This window comes from Camellia sinensis, unplaced genomic scaffold, assembly GCF_055761805.1.
Source record: "Camellia sinensis isolate YWXY unplaced genomic scaffold, ASM5576180v1 Unanchor3, whole genome shotgun sequence".
Taxonomy (NCBI): Eukaryota; Viridiplantae; Streptophyta; class Magnoliopsida; order Ericales; family Theaceae; genus Camellia; species Camellia sinensis.
The window spans coordinates 11,150,027-11,162,675 of record NW_028129178.1 but is presented as its reverse complement, the minus strand read 5'-3'; the positions used below and the strand labels follow the sequence as shown (position 1 = coordinate 11,162,675).

The 12,649-nt window shown below is 35.9% G+C and overlaps 1 protein-coding gene across 1 annotated transcript; it reads right to left on the bottom strand.

The window, feature by feature from the left end:
- Window positions 1-11,391: 11,391 nt before the first annotated feature.
- LOC114314378 (uncharacterized) lies at window positions 11,392-12,302 on the bottom strand. The gene is made up of 2 exons (XM_082912328.1): window positions 12,277-12,302; window positions 11,392-11,833 (listed from the first exon to the last, which is right to left on the bottom strand). The coding sequence occupies exons 1-2, from the start codon at window positions 12,300-12,302 to the stop codon at window positions 11,392-11,394; spliced, it is 468 nt and encodes a 155-aa protein (XP_082768454.1).
- Window positions 12,303-12,649: the final 347 nt, after the last annotated feature.

The following is a 12,649-nucleotide window of genomic DNA, read 5'->3' as shown; positions in this document are numbered from 1 at the left end:
ATTATGTGGTGTTTTGACAAATTGGTAAAAAGTTAGTTTTTTAATTTTTTTAGTTTATTTTGTCTTTTTGTCAGTAAAAAATATGATAGGCGATGTGATCTAAAATGGGTAAAAAAATTAAAAGTTAACTTTTTACTTGCTTCTCAAAAGACTCCTATATCTTAGAGATTTCTCATTCATCATCCTCAAAAACTATTCTTAATGATGCCACCCGGCCCAATCCGATCTACTATCACCCCTAATTCTTAATGATGTGTCTGACAAGTGTCAAATTTTAATTTATCAAATATTTTATCATGTAGAGTTTAACCTCAATGCCACATTATTAAAGGTGGTTTAGCTGAGGTAAATTAGGGGATGAGCATTGTCTTGGTTAGGACGTTTGTAATTTTAAGTTATCATATATTAGTAGTGTTAGTTATGATTTGATACACATTGTATTATTAGTTATGATTCATTATGATGATATTATTTGATTATAATTCAAAATATTTTTAGTTATACCTTATATTGTTTTTGGTTACAAATTTTTTTTATTTTATTATTATGACTTTAAAAAGATTTAGGCCTTGTTTGGCATGATCTAAAAAAGCTAAAAAGTCACTATCTTATTTAAGTCACATCATTTTATTTAAGTCACGTCATATCTCTAACACATCACTTCAAACCTAACCCATACTCAATCCATATTTCATAAAAAATCAAAAAATATATTTATTTAGATCATCCCAAACCACCTCTTAATTAGGACATTTGTAGCCTACAAATCTAAGTAAAAATATGGGCAAATTATATTTTTGACCCATGTAAGTCAAATTTTACTTTTGTTTCTATTGTTTTAATTTAAACATTTTGATTCCTAAGGTGTCGTTTGGTAACACTTACGTTTTCAATTTTCTGTTTATATTTACAAAAATTTAAAAAACTCAAATAAAAACTTGTTTGGTAAAATTTTTTATTTATAAATCAGTGGTCTCAGTTTATAAATTTGGCCAAAAAATGTGTTTCCATTTTGAGTTTTCAGTTTTTTTTTTTTTACTACCCAACACTAGCCACCACCCGCCACCATTTTCCACCACCGTTTTCCGCCACCACCACCCACCACCCACCTGCCGTCCACCCGCCACCACCCACCACTTGCCACTACCATCCACCGCCCGCCACCACCACCTACTTGTCACCACCACTCACAACCCACTTGCCACCACCACCATCCATCACCTGCCACCACCAACCACCCACCACCACCACCACCAGCCACCTGCCACTCACCCGCCACCACTACCGACCACCGACCACCACCACCACCACCACCATCATCACCCACCACCCACCCGCCACCCACCTGCCACCACCATCCACTCGTTACCACCTACCACATGCCACCGTCACCCACCCACCCGCCCACCCACCACCACCACCACCACCACCATCCGCCACCTACCCGCCATCCGCCACCCACCTGCCACCACCTCCCACCACCCGCCACCACCACCACCTGCCACCGTCACCCACCCACCCACCATCACCACCCGCTATCCGCCACCCGCCACCGTCATCCATCCACTCACCACCACCACCCGCCACCACCACCCACTCGCTACCACCAGCCACCATCACCCACCCACCACCACCACCACCACCCACCACCCACACCGTCACCACTTTCCACCACCGTCTTCCGCCGCCACTTGCCATCACCCGCCATTTCTCACTCTTTTTTATATTTTAAATTTTTTTTTAAACATTTTGTCAATTACGAAACGTGTTTGTAGTTTATGTTTTTCTAAAAATAAACAAAAACCAGTTTATAAAATTTTTGTAAATATAAACTGAAAACGTAAACGTTACCAAACACACCCTAAACTTTTGGTCTAATTTTATTTTAGTCTTTTTGTTCAAGTTGAAGGCTAAAATTAATAATTTTAGAACAGTCATTAATCTTATGAGATGTAGATAGAAAAAATTAACAAAAATTTGAACATAATGATAAAATTGAAACTAGACTTAAAATAGAAAGATCAAATTGTTCAAATTAAAATAATAGGATCGAAGTAAAATTTGAATTAAATTATAAGGGTGAAAATTATAATCTACCCTAAAAATATTTATTAAATGTTTGAAATCTAAAATGTGTATGGCAAATTTGTTTCAATTGCGACTCACACCATGCATAAGGAAGTTTGAGAAACATTAGAGAGTCACAATTTATTCACAATGATATGGTAAGGGATTGAACCTTACACAATTAAATTTATGGCAAATTAAAATTTTACACACAACTTATCATGTCATAATGAGCAAAATTATATTAATTAAATTGTGAATCTCAATCTTTCTTCAAGAAGATTATATTGTACAATTAAATTTTGGACATTTTCTAATATTTATTTTTTATATATTACACCTGTACTATATATTATAGCAAAGGGATTTTTTGTGAGGAGCTTTATTGGAGTTTCAAAACTTTCAACTAAATTTTTAAAATTTTGAATTAGAAAATAATTTTTAAAAATGTTATTGGCCAACACATTAATGTAATAATTATAAAAATACTAATTATTCTATGATATATGCTTTTCAAAAGGAAAGTTAAAACTCTTACAAAAATTCAAAATAATAGATTAAAATTAATTCTCCTTTCTCTTTTTCCTTCAATCTATTCTCTCTTTACGCAACCTTAACTATTACACAATTAAACTTGTTTTCACACCATATAAAACTTATTTATCGCTCAAAATATTATTTCATACAATGGATCACTACAACATTTTTAAATTCTTTTGAGAGAGATATTCAAGGTTAGTTAATGTTTATTATTTTCTATTAATTATGTCCCAATTTTTTCTTCAGAATTCATGGCTAACTGTAGTATAGTCAAGGAGGTGATGGCTGTAGGGTGGAAAGGAAGGGCAGCATCAACGAAATTAAAGTGTAGATCCACTCCAAAATCATTTATCATTTGATAAATTTCTATTAGTAAGGTATGTTCTCTACTACAATATTTTCTATTGGATAAAGTACTATATTGAAAAATGTTAATGTTTTGGATTTTTCTAAATTTTTTTAGAGAAATATGATGGAGTGTTTGTGATGATTCAGAATGTAAAGAAGATACTTTTGTGTTTACATTTAAAAAATAAAAATAAATTGTGTGTTTATATATTTTTTTATAGCAATAAGTATTTTAATTGTTTTCACTATAACATTCTGGTATTTTCTTTTTCTTTTTTTTTTTTTTTTTTTTTGGAGGTTATAACCTTGTTCATAGTTATTTTTAAATGCCTTAAATTTGTATACTAACAGCAAGTTATACATGAGGGGGAGAAAGTACTCTAGCAAATCTTAAAAATCAATCAAGATTAATTTAAGTGTAGCAAAATTGTGCAAAATAGTAAGCTAATTAAAGTAATTTTTTTATATTTAGGTTAGGTTTACACAGTTTGCAAACATTTTTAAAAAAAAATAATTTTGCATGTCATAGCCTATATTCGGTATGATTTATTCAATTATATATATTTTTTAACATTTTGTGTCAAAGTGTTTGGTATAATATGTATTTTATAGGGAGATTTACCAATAAATTCTAAAATTTGAACTTATGAACCAATTGGTCCCATTTTTATTCTATTAAACCGTTTAGTCCCATTCAAATGTGAGGGACGTAATTACCCTCATCTAACCGTTGCTGATGCAGCCGTCGGGCGGAAATTGGGTGAGGCACGTGTGTCGCTCACGTGCGTGATTAGTGAAAATTGTTGGACAATCTTCACTGTATTTAATTAAGTTAAATTCTGTTGTGTACAAAACAACAACAAGAATATAAAGAAATAAAGAAAATGAGAGAATTTGTTTGATTACAAAAATCAAACTCGAAATAATAAATAAATAAATAAAACCACAGATTTTATTTTGTTACAAAAATAAAAATAAAATCTGATTAAATAAACAAATAAAAACAGAATAAAATTAAACAACTTACTTAGTTAATTTATTTGAATAACTTTTCTGATCAAGTCCAGTGTTTAACACTGTGTCCTTAAGACAGATTCGTCCTCTCCACGGTGCTTTCAGAATTTGGATGTCTATCTCCCAGGATAAAATGATCTTATCAACGAATAAAAGCAGCATTACAATTTAATCGTTCGTCGAACACACAAAGTGTTTACACTCTTTCTTTCAGAAATAAAATGCAGCAAAATGCAGGGATTTAAAGCAGAGGATGGAGTACGAAAATTGGAGTAAAATCCAAATGGGAGGCTAGTCTATTTATAGATGTAAAGGTGTCTCTTAGTTTTGAATTGAACAGGTATGAAACATGTTAGTTTCAAATTTAAACAGATTTGAATCTGTTGGGTTAATAATTCAAACAGATAAAAAACGGGAAGGGCTCTGTTTGGATGAACAGTAAATCCAAACCAGTTTAATTCTGTTTGAAAACGGGAAGGGCCCTGTTTGGATGTACAGAAAATCCAAATCAGTTTAATTTGAATTCTGGATTTTATTTTACCAAAAAATAAAATTAAATTCAAATGTTTTTGGCCCAAAACCCAAGCCCAGGCCAGCCCGCCCAGCCGGACGGACGGCGGCGGCGCGCGCGTGTGTGGTGATTTTGGGTTCAATGGGTCTAGCCCATAACCTTTCCCTCTAAAACACTTGGGCACCCCTTGGGGCACACCCCAAGTATTTAACCCAAGCTTTATAAACCCTTTCAAAACTTCCCACCAAATCAATGTGGGACAAGCCAATTTACAACCTTAAGGAATTTTCACCAAAACTCCATTTCCATGGAGCACACTTTGGCTTCAATTTCCCATTCACTCGGTAATGGTTTTGAGCAACCAAATATACCACGTGAATCACAACGCGGCATAGAACGCGTTACCACTTTGACCCAAGTAAATCGACGCTCGGGGCCCACCTAAAAAATAGACCAAACTTGAGAAAAAATTCTGGTTCTACCCAGAATTTTTCTACCATTTTCAACAATCCCCCATATGAATGGAATTTGATGACAACGGAAATGCAACAATATGCAGACTTTTACGAAAGAGTATAAGTCGAAAATATCTTGCATTAGGATAGGTAGTTTTCGGCCTTGAACCTTCCCTAGTGATAACCAATCGGACTTACTGGCTAACCAATGGACGCGATGCCTTGAATTGTTCAGCCGTTTGTGTAAGCCAAGACAATAGATTTCACACAAAATATCTTCTGACACATCGTGGTTCTCACTGTTGTGTTCATTTTGGCCTTGAACGCGCCTGGTTTTCAAAAGTGTTTCTAGAGAATTTAGCATTTTCATTCTCATAGAACCGGCCCCAGTTCAACACTCATATAGGTGATTCTTATTGTGAGTATCTCCTTATACTCGTCTTGATTTTATGCCTTAATCAAGATATAAGTAATCATTAAAAGCAAAACTTATCCTTAGACCCCTGCAGACAACATATGTTGCAGATATCACTCTCACCATAGGAATGGGTAGGAATTTTAATCCCTTGGTGATTTCTGGCAAGCCATACATAACTTAGTTGTCCCTTTGAACTTAGTTCTTGGGATCTCCAGTCATATAAGTAGGGTTACCATTATGACGACTCTTATGTAATAGGCTTTAATCTCATCCCCTTTGATGAACTATACACTAGCTCTTTTGTCAAACCTTTTGTTAACGGATCCGCAATATTCTCTTTAGATTTTATATAATCTATTGAGATTATTCCGTTTGACAACAATTGCCTTACGGTATTATGTCGACGACGAATATGTCGTGACTTACCATTATACATATGATTCTGTGCCCTGCCTATTGCAGATTGACTATCACAATAAATGCAAATAGCTGGCACAGGTTTTGGCCACATTGGAATGTCTTCTAAGAAGTGACGAAGTCATTCTGCTTCTTCACTTGCTTTGTCTAAAGCAATGAACTCGGATTCCATTGTGGATCCTGCGATGCAAGTTTGTTTCGTGGACTTCCAAGAAACAGCAGCGCCTCCTAGAGTAAAGACATATCCACTAGTGGATTTTGAATCTTTAGTATCCGATATCCAATTGGCATCACAATAACCTTCGAGTACTGTTGGATATCGAGTAAAGTTTAAACCATGATCACGAGTAAATCTTAGATATCTAAGAACTCGAATGATCGCTTTCCAATGGTCTTCTCCAGGGTTACTAGTGTACCTACTCAATTTACTGATAGCATAAGCTATATCAGGACGAGTACAATTCATTAGGTACATTAGGCTTCCAATGATTTGGGAGTATTTTAACTGAGACACTGCATCACCTTTATTTTTCGATAAATAAAGACTAATGTCTACAGGTGTTCTAGCTAAATTCAACTCATCCTTGATAAATTTATCAAGAATTTTCTCAATATAATGAGATTGAGATAATGCATATCCGTCAGATGTTTTAGTAATTTTCATTCCTAATATAACATCTGCGACCCCCATATCTTTCATATCAAATCTTTTATTAAGCATCTGCTTAGTTGATTTGATCATGTTTTGACTGCTTCCAATGATAAGCATGTCATCCACATAAAGACAAACTATAACATATCCTTGGTCAGTGTTTTTAACGTAGACGCATTTGTCACATTCGTTTATCTTAAACCCATTAGTAAGCATTGCATGATCAAATTTTTCATGCCATTGCTTAGGTGCTTGTTTTAATCCATAAAGGGATTTTACAAGTCGACAAACTTTCTTTTCTTGCCCTGATACCACAAACCCTTCGGGTTGTTCCATATAGATCTCTTCATTTAGATCACCGTTTAAGAAAGCTGTCTTAACATCCATTTGATGTATTTCTAAATTAAACAACGCTGCTATAGCAATAAGCATGCGAATGGATGTTATTCTTGTCACAGGGGAATATGTGTCAAAATAATCCAGACCTTCCTTTTGTCTGTAACCTTTAATTACAAGTCTTGCTTTATACTTGTCAATTGAACCATCTGCTTTCATTTTTCTCTTGAATATCCATTTATATCCAAGAGGTTTAGAACCTGGTGGAAGATCCACCAATTCCCAAGTATGATTTTGCATAATGGATTCAATTTCATTATTAACAGCTTCTTTCCACAAAGGTGCTTCAGGACCTGTCATTGCTGCCTTAAAGCTTTGAGGTTCATTTTCTAACAAGTATGTCAGAAAATCTGGACCAAAGGATTTTGATGTTTTAGCTCTCTTACTTCGTCTTGGTTCATCATTAGTTAAATCCTGTTGGTCGAGACTATTACTAATCTCTTGTGTTTGATTGTCATTAGTCTCTTGACTTTGTGTACAATCATAAGTTCTTTTCTGTGAACTTAATTCCTGTCCTTTCTTGTAAGGAAAGACATGTTCAAAAAACACAGTATTCCTTGACTCTATAATAGTGTTCACATTTATATCAGGTATTTCTAATTTATAAGTTAGAAACCGATATGCACTACTATTCTGAGCATAACCAATAAACACACAATCTACTGTTTTTGGTCCAATCTTAGTCTTTTTAGGAACAGGTACTTCAACTTTTGCCAAACACCCCCACACTTTTAAGTATTTGTAGGAAGGTGGTCGACCTTTCCACAATTCATAAGAAGTGCTGTTGGTTTTCTTGTGGGGTATTCTATTAAGAACATAATTAGCAGACAATATTGCTTCCCCCCACAAGTTCTGTGGTAAACCTGAACTTAGTAACATGGCATTCATCATTTCTTTTAGGGTTCTATTCTTCCTTTCAGCAATTCCATTTTGCTGTGGATAATAAGGGGCTATAGTTTGGTGAATAATGCCATGTTGTGCACAAAATTCATTTAATGGTGCATCATATTCACCACCCCTATCACTTCTAACCATTTTAATAGTTTTACCAAGTTGATTTTCAACTTCTGTTTTGTAGAGTTTAAACATTTCTAAGGCTTCATCTTTACTTCTAAGTAAATAAACATAACAATATCTTGTGCAATCATCGATAAATGTTATGAAATACTTTTTGTCTCCTCTAGTTTGAATAAATTTTAAATCACATACATCAGTATGAATTAATTCTAGAGGTTCGGTTTTCCTTTCAACTGATTTAAATGGAGCCTTAGTTAGTTTCGCTTCTACACAAATTTCGCACTTATGATTAGGATTAATTTCAAACTTTGGTATATAATCTAAACCAATTAATCTACGCAAAGCATCAAAATTCACATGTCCTAATCTACCATGCCATAAATTTGACTCAAGAATATAAACAAAAGATGTGTTATTCTTATTCATAGCAACTTTCGGTACAACTATCATTACATTCAACTTAAAGAGACCATCACTCATGTATCCCTTACCAACATACATACCACTCTTTGTTAATACAAATTTATCAGACTCACATACAAGCCTAAAACCATTTTTACTTAACAAAGACCCAGAAACTAAATTCTTCCGGATGTCAGGTACATGCAGTACGTTGTTGAGGGTCAGTTCTTTCCCTGATGTCATCTTCAAGATCACTTTCCCTTGTCCAGCCACAGTAGAAGTAGAAGAATTTCCCATGAAAAGTTGTTCACCATTTGCAGCCTCATTGTAGGTAGTGAACATCTTCTTGTCTGCACATATGTGACGAATTGCTCCAGTGTCAACCCACCACTCTTTGGGATTTCCAACCAAGTTAGCCTCAGACACTACAGCAGAAAGGTTGATGTCATTCACTCCATCAGAGATGTAATCCAATTCTGTTACATTGGCCTGATTGGTGGTCTTCTTACTTGTACTTCCATGATCCTTCCTAGGGCGGCGGCAGTCAGAAGCTCGATGTCCAGTTTTGCCACAGTTATAACATTTTCCTTTGAACTTCTTGCTACTATCGCCTTGTTTAGGACCATCTCCAGTAAACTTTCTCTTTTTGTTATGTGGTTTATGAACTTGTTCAACTACATTAGCCTTGGACTCAATGGGATTTTTCCCATTCCTCTTTTCAGCCTTTCGGTTATCTTCCTCAATTCTTAATCTTACAATCAATTCATCCATAGTCATCTCTTTGCGTTTATGTTTTAAATAATTTTTGAAATCTTTCCAAGCCGGTGGTAACTTTTCCACTAAAGCAGCGACTTGGAATGACTCGCTAAGAGACATACCTTCTGAATGAATATCATGCAAAATTATTTGAAAACTTTGAACTTAAGATATTACCGTTTGGGAGTCAACCATAACAAAATCCAGAAATTTACCGACGACAAATTTCTTCGTGCCGGCATCTTCTATCTTGTATTTCTTCTCCAAAGAATCCCACAATTCTTTTGCTGTTTTCAGAGGACTGTATACATTATACAGCATATTGTCAAGGCCATTAAGGATGTAGTTTCTGCACAAGAAATCTGAATGTTTCCAAGTATCTACAGCGGCAACAACTTGCTGATCACTTTCACCCTCTTTAAGTGCTGGAGCCTCTTCATGGAGAAACCGGGCCAAATTAAGAGTTGTAAGATAGAACAGCATCTTCTGCTGCCATCTCTTAAACTCGGTACCGTTAAATTTTTCCGATTTTTCTCCATGATTGATTGGTACATGAACATGGTTCTGGATAGGGACCGATGTAGGTGTAACAATAGGAGTACCACTGCCAGATGCAGTTTCAGTTGTAGTAGCCATAATCTCTTATTACAAAAATCAGAAAAAATTAAAACACAAATTAATTTTCTAGTTACTAAAACCAGAAAATAAATTATAACAACAAAATAATTTTATTTTCCTTGTTACTAAAACTAGAAAAATAAAATATCACAATAATTTTCTGTAATACCAAATAATATTTTGCAATTGTTAATGACACCAGTATATTACTACTAGTTGTCAAAGAAAAGAGACAGTATATTACTACTATCTGTCAAATAGCATAAATCACTATTTGTTTTTCCAACCAGAATATTACTTTGAAAACACAGAAAATTAAATACAATAAAGATACCAAAAAAGAATCTGTCTTAAGATTGTTGGACAATCTTCACTGTATTTAATTAAGTTAAATTCTGTTGTGTACAAAACAACAACAAGAATATAAAGAAATAAAGAAAAGGAGAGAATTTGTTTGATTACAAAAATCAAACTCGAAATAATAAATAAATAAATAAAATCACAGATTTTATTTTGTTACAAAAACAAAAATAAAATCTGATTAAATAAACAAATAAAAACAAAATAAAATTAAACAACTTACTTGGTTAATTTATTTGAATAACTTTTCTGATCAAGTCCAGTGTTTAACACTGTGTCCTTAAGACAGATTCGTCCTCTCCACGATACTTTCAGAATTTGGACGTCTATCTCCTAGGATAAAATGATCTTATCAACGAATAAAAGCAGCACTACAATTTAATCGTTCATCGAACACACAAAGTGTTTACACTCTTTCTTTCAGAAATAAAATGCAGCAAAATGCAGAGATTTAAAGCAGAGGATGGAGTATGAAAATTGGAGTAAAATCCAAATGGGAGGCTAGTCTATTTATAGATGTAAATGTGTCTCTTGGTTTTGAATTGAACAGGTATGAAACCTGTTAGTTTCAAATTTAAACAGATTTGAATCTGTTGGGTTAATAATTCAAACAAATAAAAAACGGGAAGGGCTCTGTTTGGATGAATAGTAAATCCAAACCAGTTTAATTCTGTTGGCCCTGTTTGGATGTACAAAAAATCCAAATTAGTTTAATTTGAATTCTGGATTTTATTTTACCAAAAAATAAAATTAAATTCAAATGTTTTTGGCCCAAAAAGATTAGTATTGGGCCGAACAAGCCAAACCCAACCACACACCACGCACCCGTGCCCAAGCCCAGCCCTCCCGACCGGACGAACGGCGGCGGCGGCGCGTGTGGTGATTTTGGGTCCAATGGGTCTAGCCCATAACCTCTCCCTCTAAAACACTTGGGTACCCCTTGGGGCACACCCCAAGTATCTAACCCAAGCCTTATAAACCCTTTCAAAACTTCTCACCAAATCAATGTGGGACAAACCAATTTACAACCTTAAGGAATTTCCACTAAAACTCCATTTCCATGGAGCACACTTTGGCTTCAATTTCCCATTCACTCGGTAATGGTTTTGAGCAACCAAATATACCACGTGAATCACAACGCGGCATAGAACGCGTTACCACTTTGACCCGAGTAAATCGACGTTCGGGGCCCACCTAAAAAATAGACCAAACTTGAGAAAAAATTCTGGTTTTACCCAGAATTTTTTTACCATTTCCAACAAAAAGATGTGTGGTGTGTTGCATGTGATACATTGGTAGGGTGTCACAGAATGGCAAAGCGCTGTAAGGGGTTTTTTATTGGGCTGGGTTGGTGTGTTTGGGGGTTAACACACACATTGATACACACCAAACCCAGCTTTCTTTTCTCTCTCTAAGACACCTAACGCATAACACACACACACTGATACACGCACACTACCACGTCCGACAGTACCTTCCTCGCCAAACCCTTGTGGTTGTTCGCCGCCGAACTCTGCAACACCACCGCCGCTTTCGGCCCCGCCGTCTCCTCTTCCGGCAACTCATTCCTTTCCTCTTCCTCCACCTTCACCTCTACCTCAGCTTTTTCGAGTAACACCACCAGAGTAGAGTCATGTTTCGGCAAAACCACCACAAAACTATCTTCACTCTCCAAAAAATCAGCCTCTCTCTCCGCCGTCATAGTTTCCAAAACATCGGCCGGTGATTCGGTTCCTCGGCGACCCATTTTCTCTCTCTTCTTACCTCTGGTGTTCTTCTTCGATTGTTCTTCGCTCGCCAAGTGTTCTTCAAAGGCTTCAATGGCTTGGTGAATGAGTTCACGGTTAGGCGAAGAGTCCCACCTGAACCAGAAACTCGTGTAAACACCATGCACACATAACACCATTAACACACACACCCAGCAGCCACACTCATACACACCATACAAACAACACACACATCAAACCCACATTTCTCTTCTCTCTCTAAGACACACTCAGCGCATAACACACACACACTGATACACGCACGCACACACAGTGATACACACACATAGCACACACAACGCACACAGTACACACAGCACAGACTGGGACATCAACACACATGCATCTACTGGCTCTCTTTCTCTCTCTCTGTCGATGGATTTTGGGAGTGAAAAAGATCAACACAGACCTCTCTCTCTCTAGTTGAAAAACACACAAAATATATATATATATATATATCTCTCGTGATGGATTAAAAAAAATGGAGGGGATAGACTCACACACAATAAGGCAGCAGCGGCTCTCTCTCACACACAAACAGCACAGCAGACACCACCGCTGCCATTACCCATCACCACCACCTTCCTTCCGAATCTTTGAGGGTGTGCCACACAGCCGTCGACAAGGAAGACACATTCAAATTCGAAAACCCTACCTCACAATTGGTGAAACGTATTTGAATGTATCACCAAAATTAGCCAAACCAGAATGAGCAACGTTTTCAAAAAAGGAACTGATCCAGCAAAACAGTACCACATTAGACCAAGGGCACTCTAGTCCACACAGTGAAACAAAAATGGAAAAAAAAAAAGAAAAAGGACCAAATCAACTCACCAGCAGGACTATTTGGTATAATAGAATAAAAGTGGGACTATTTGGTATAACAGTTTGTGAAGTAGGATTTATTGGTAA

Coding starts and splice junctions, on each gene's coding strand:
- LOC114314378 (XM_082912328.1), bottom strand. CDS start 12,302: ATGGCAGCGGTGGTGTCTGCTGTGCT. Junction 11,834..12,276: donor GCGGTGGTGTCTGCTGTGCT/GTTTGTGTGTGA, acceptor TTTCTGGTTCAG/GTGGGACTCTTCGCCTAACC.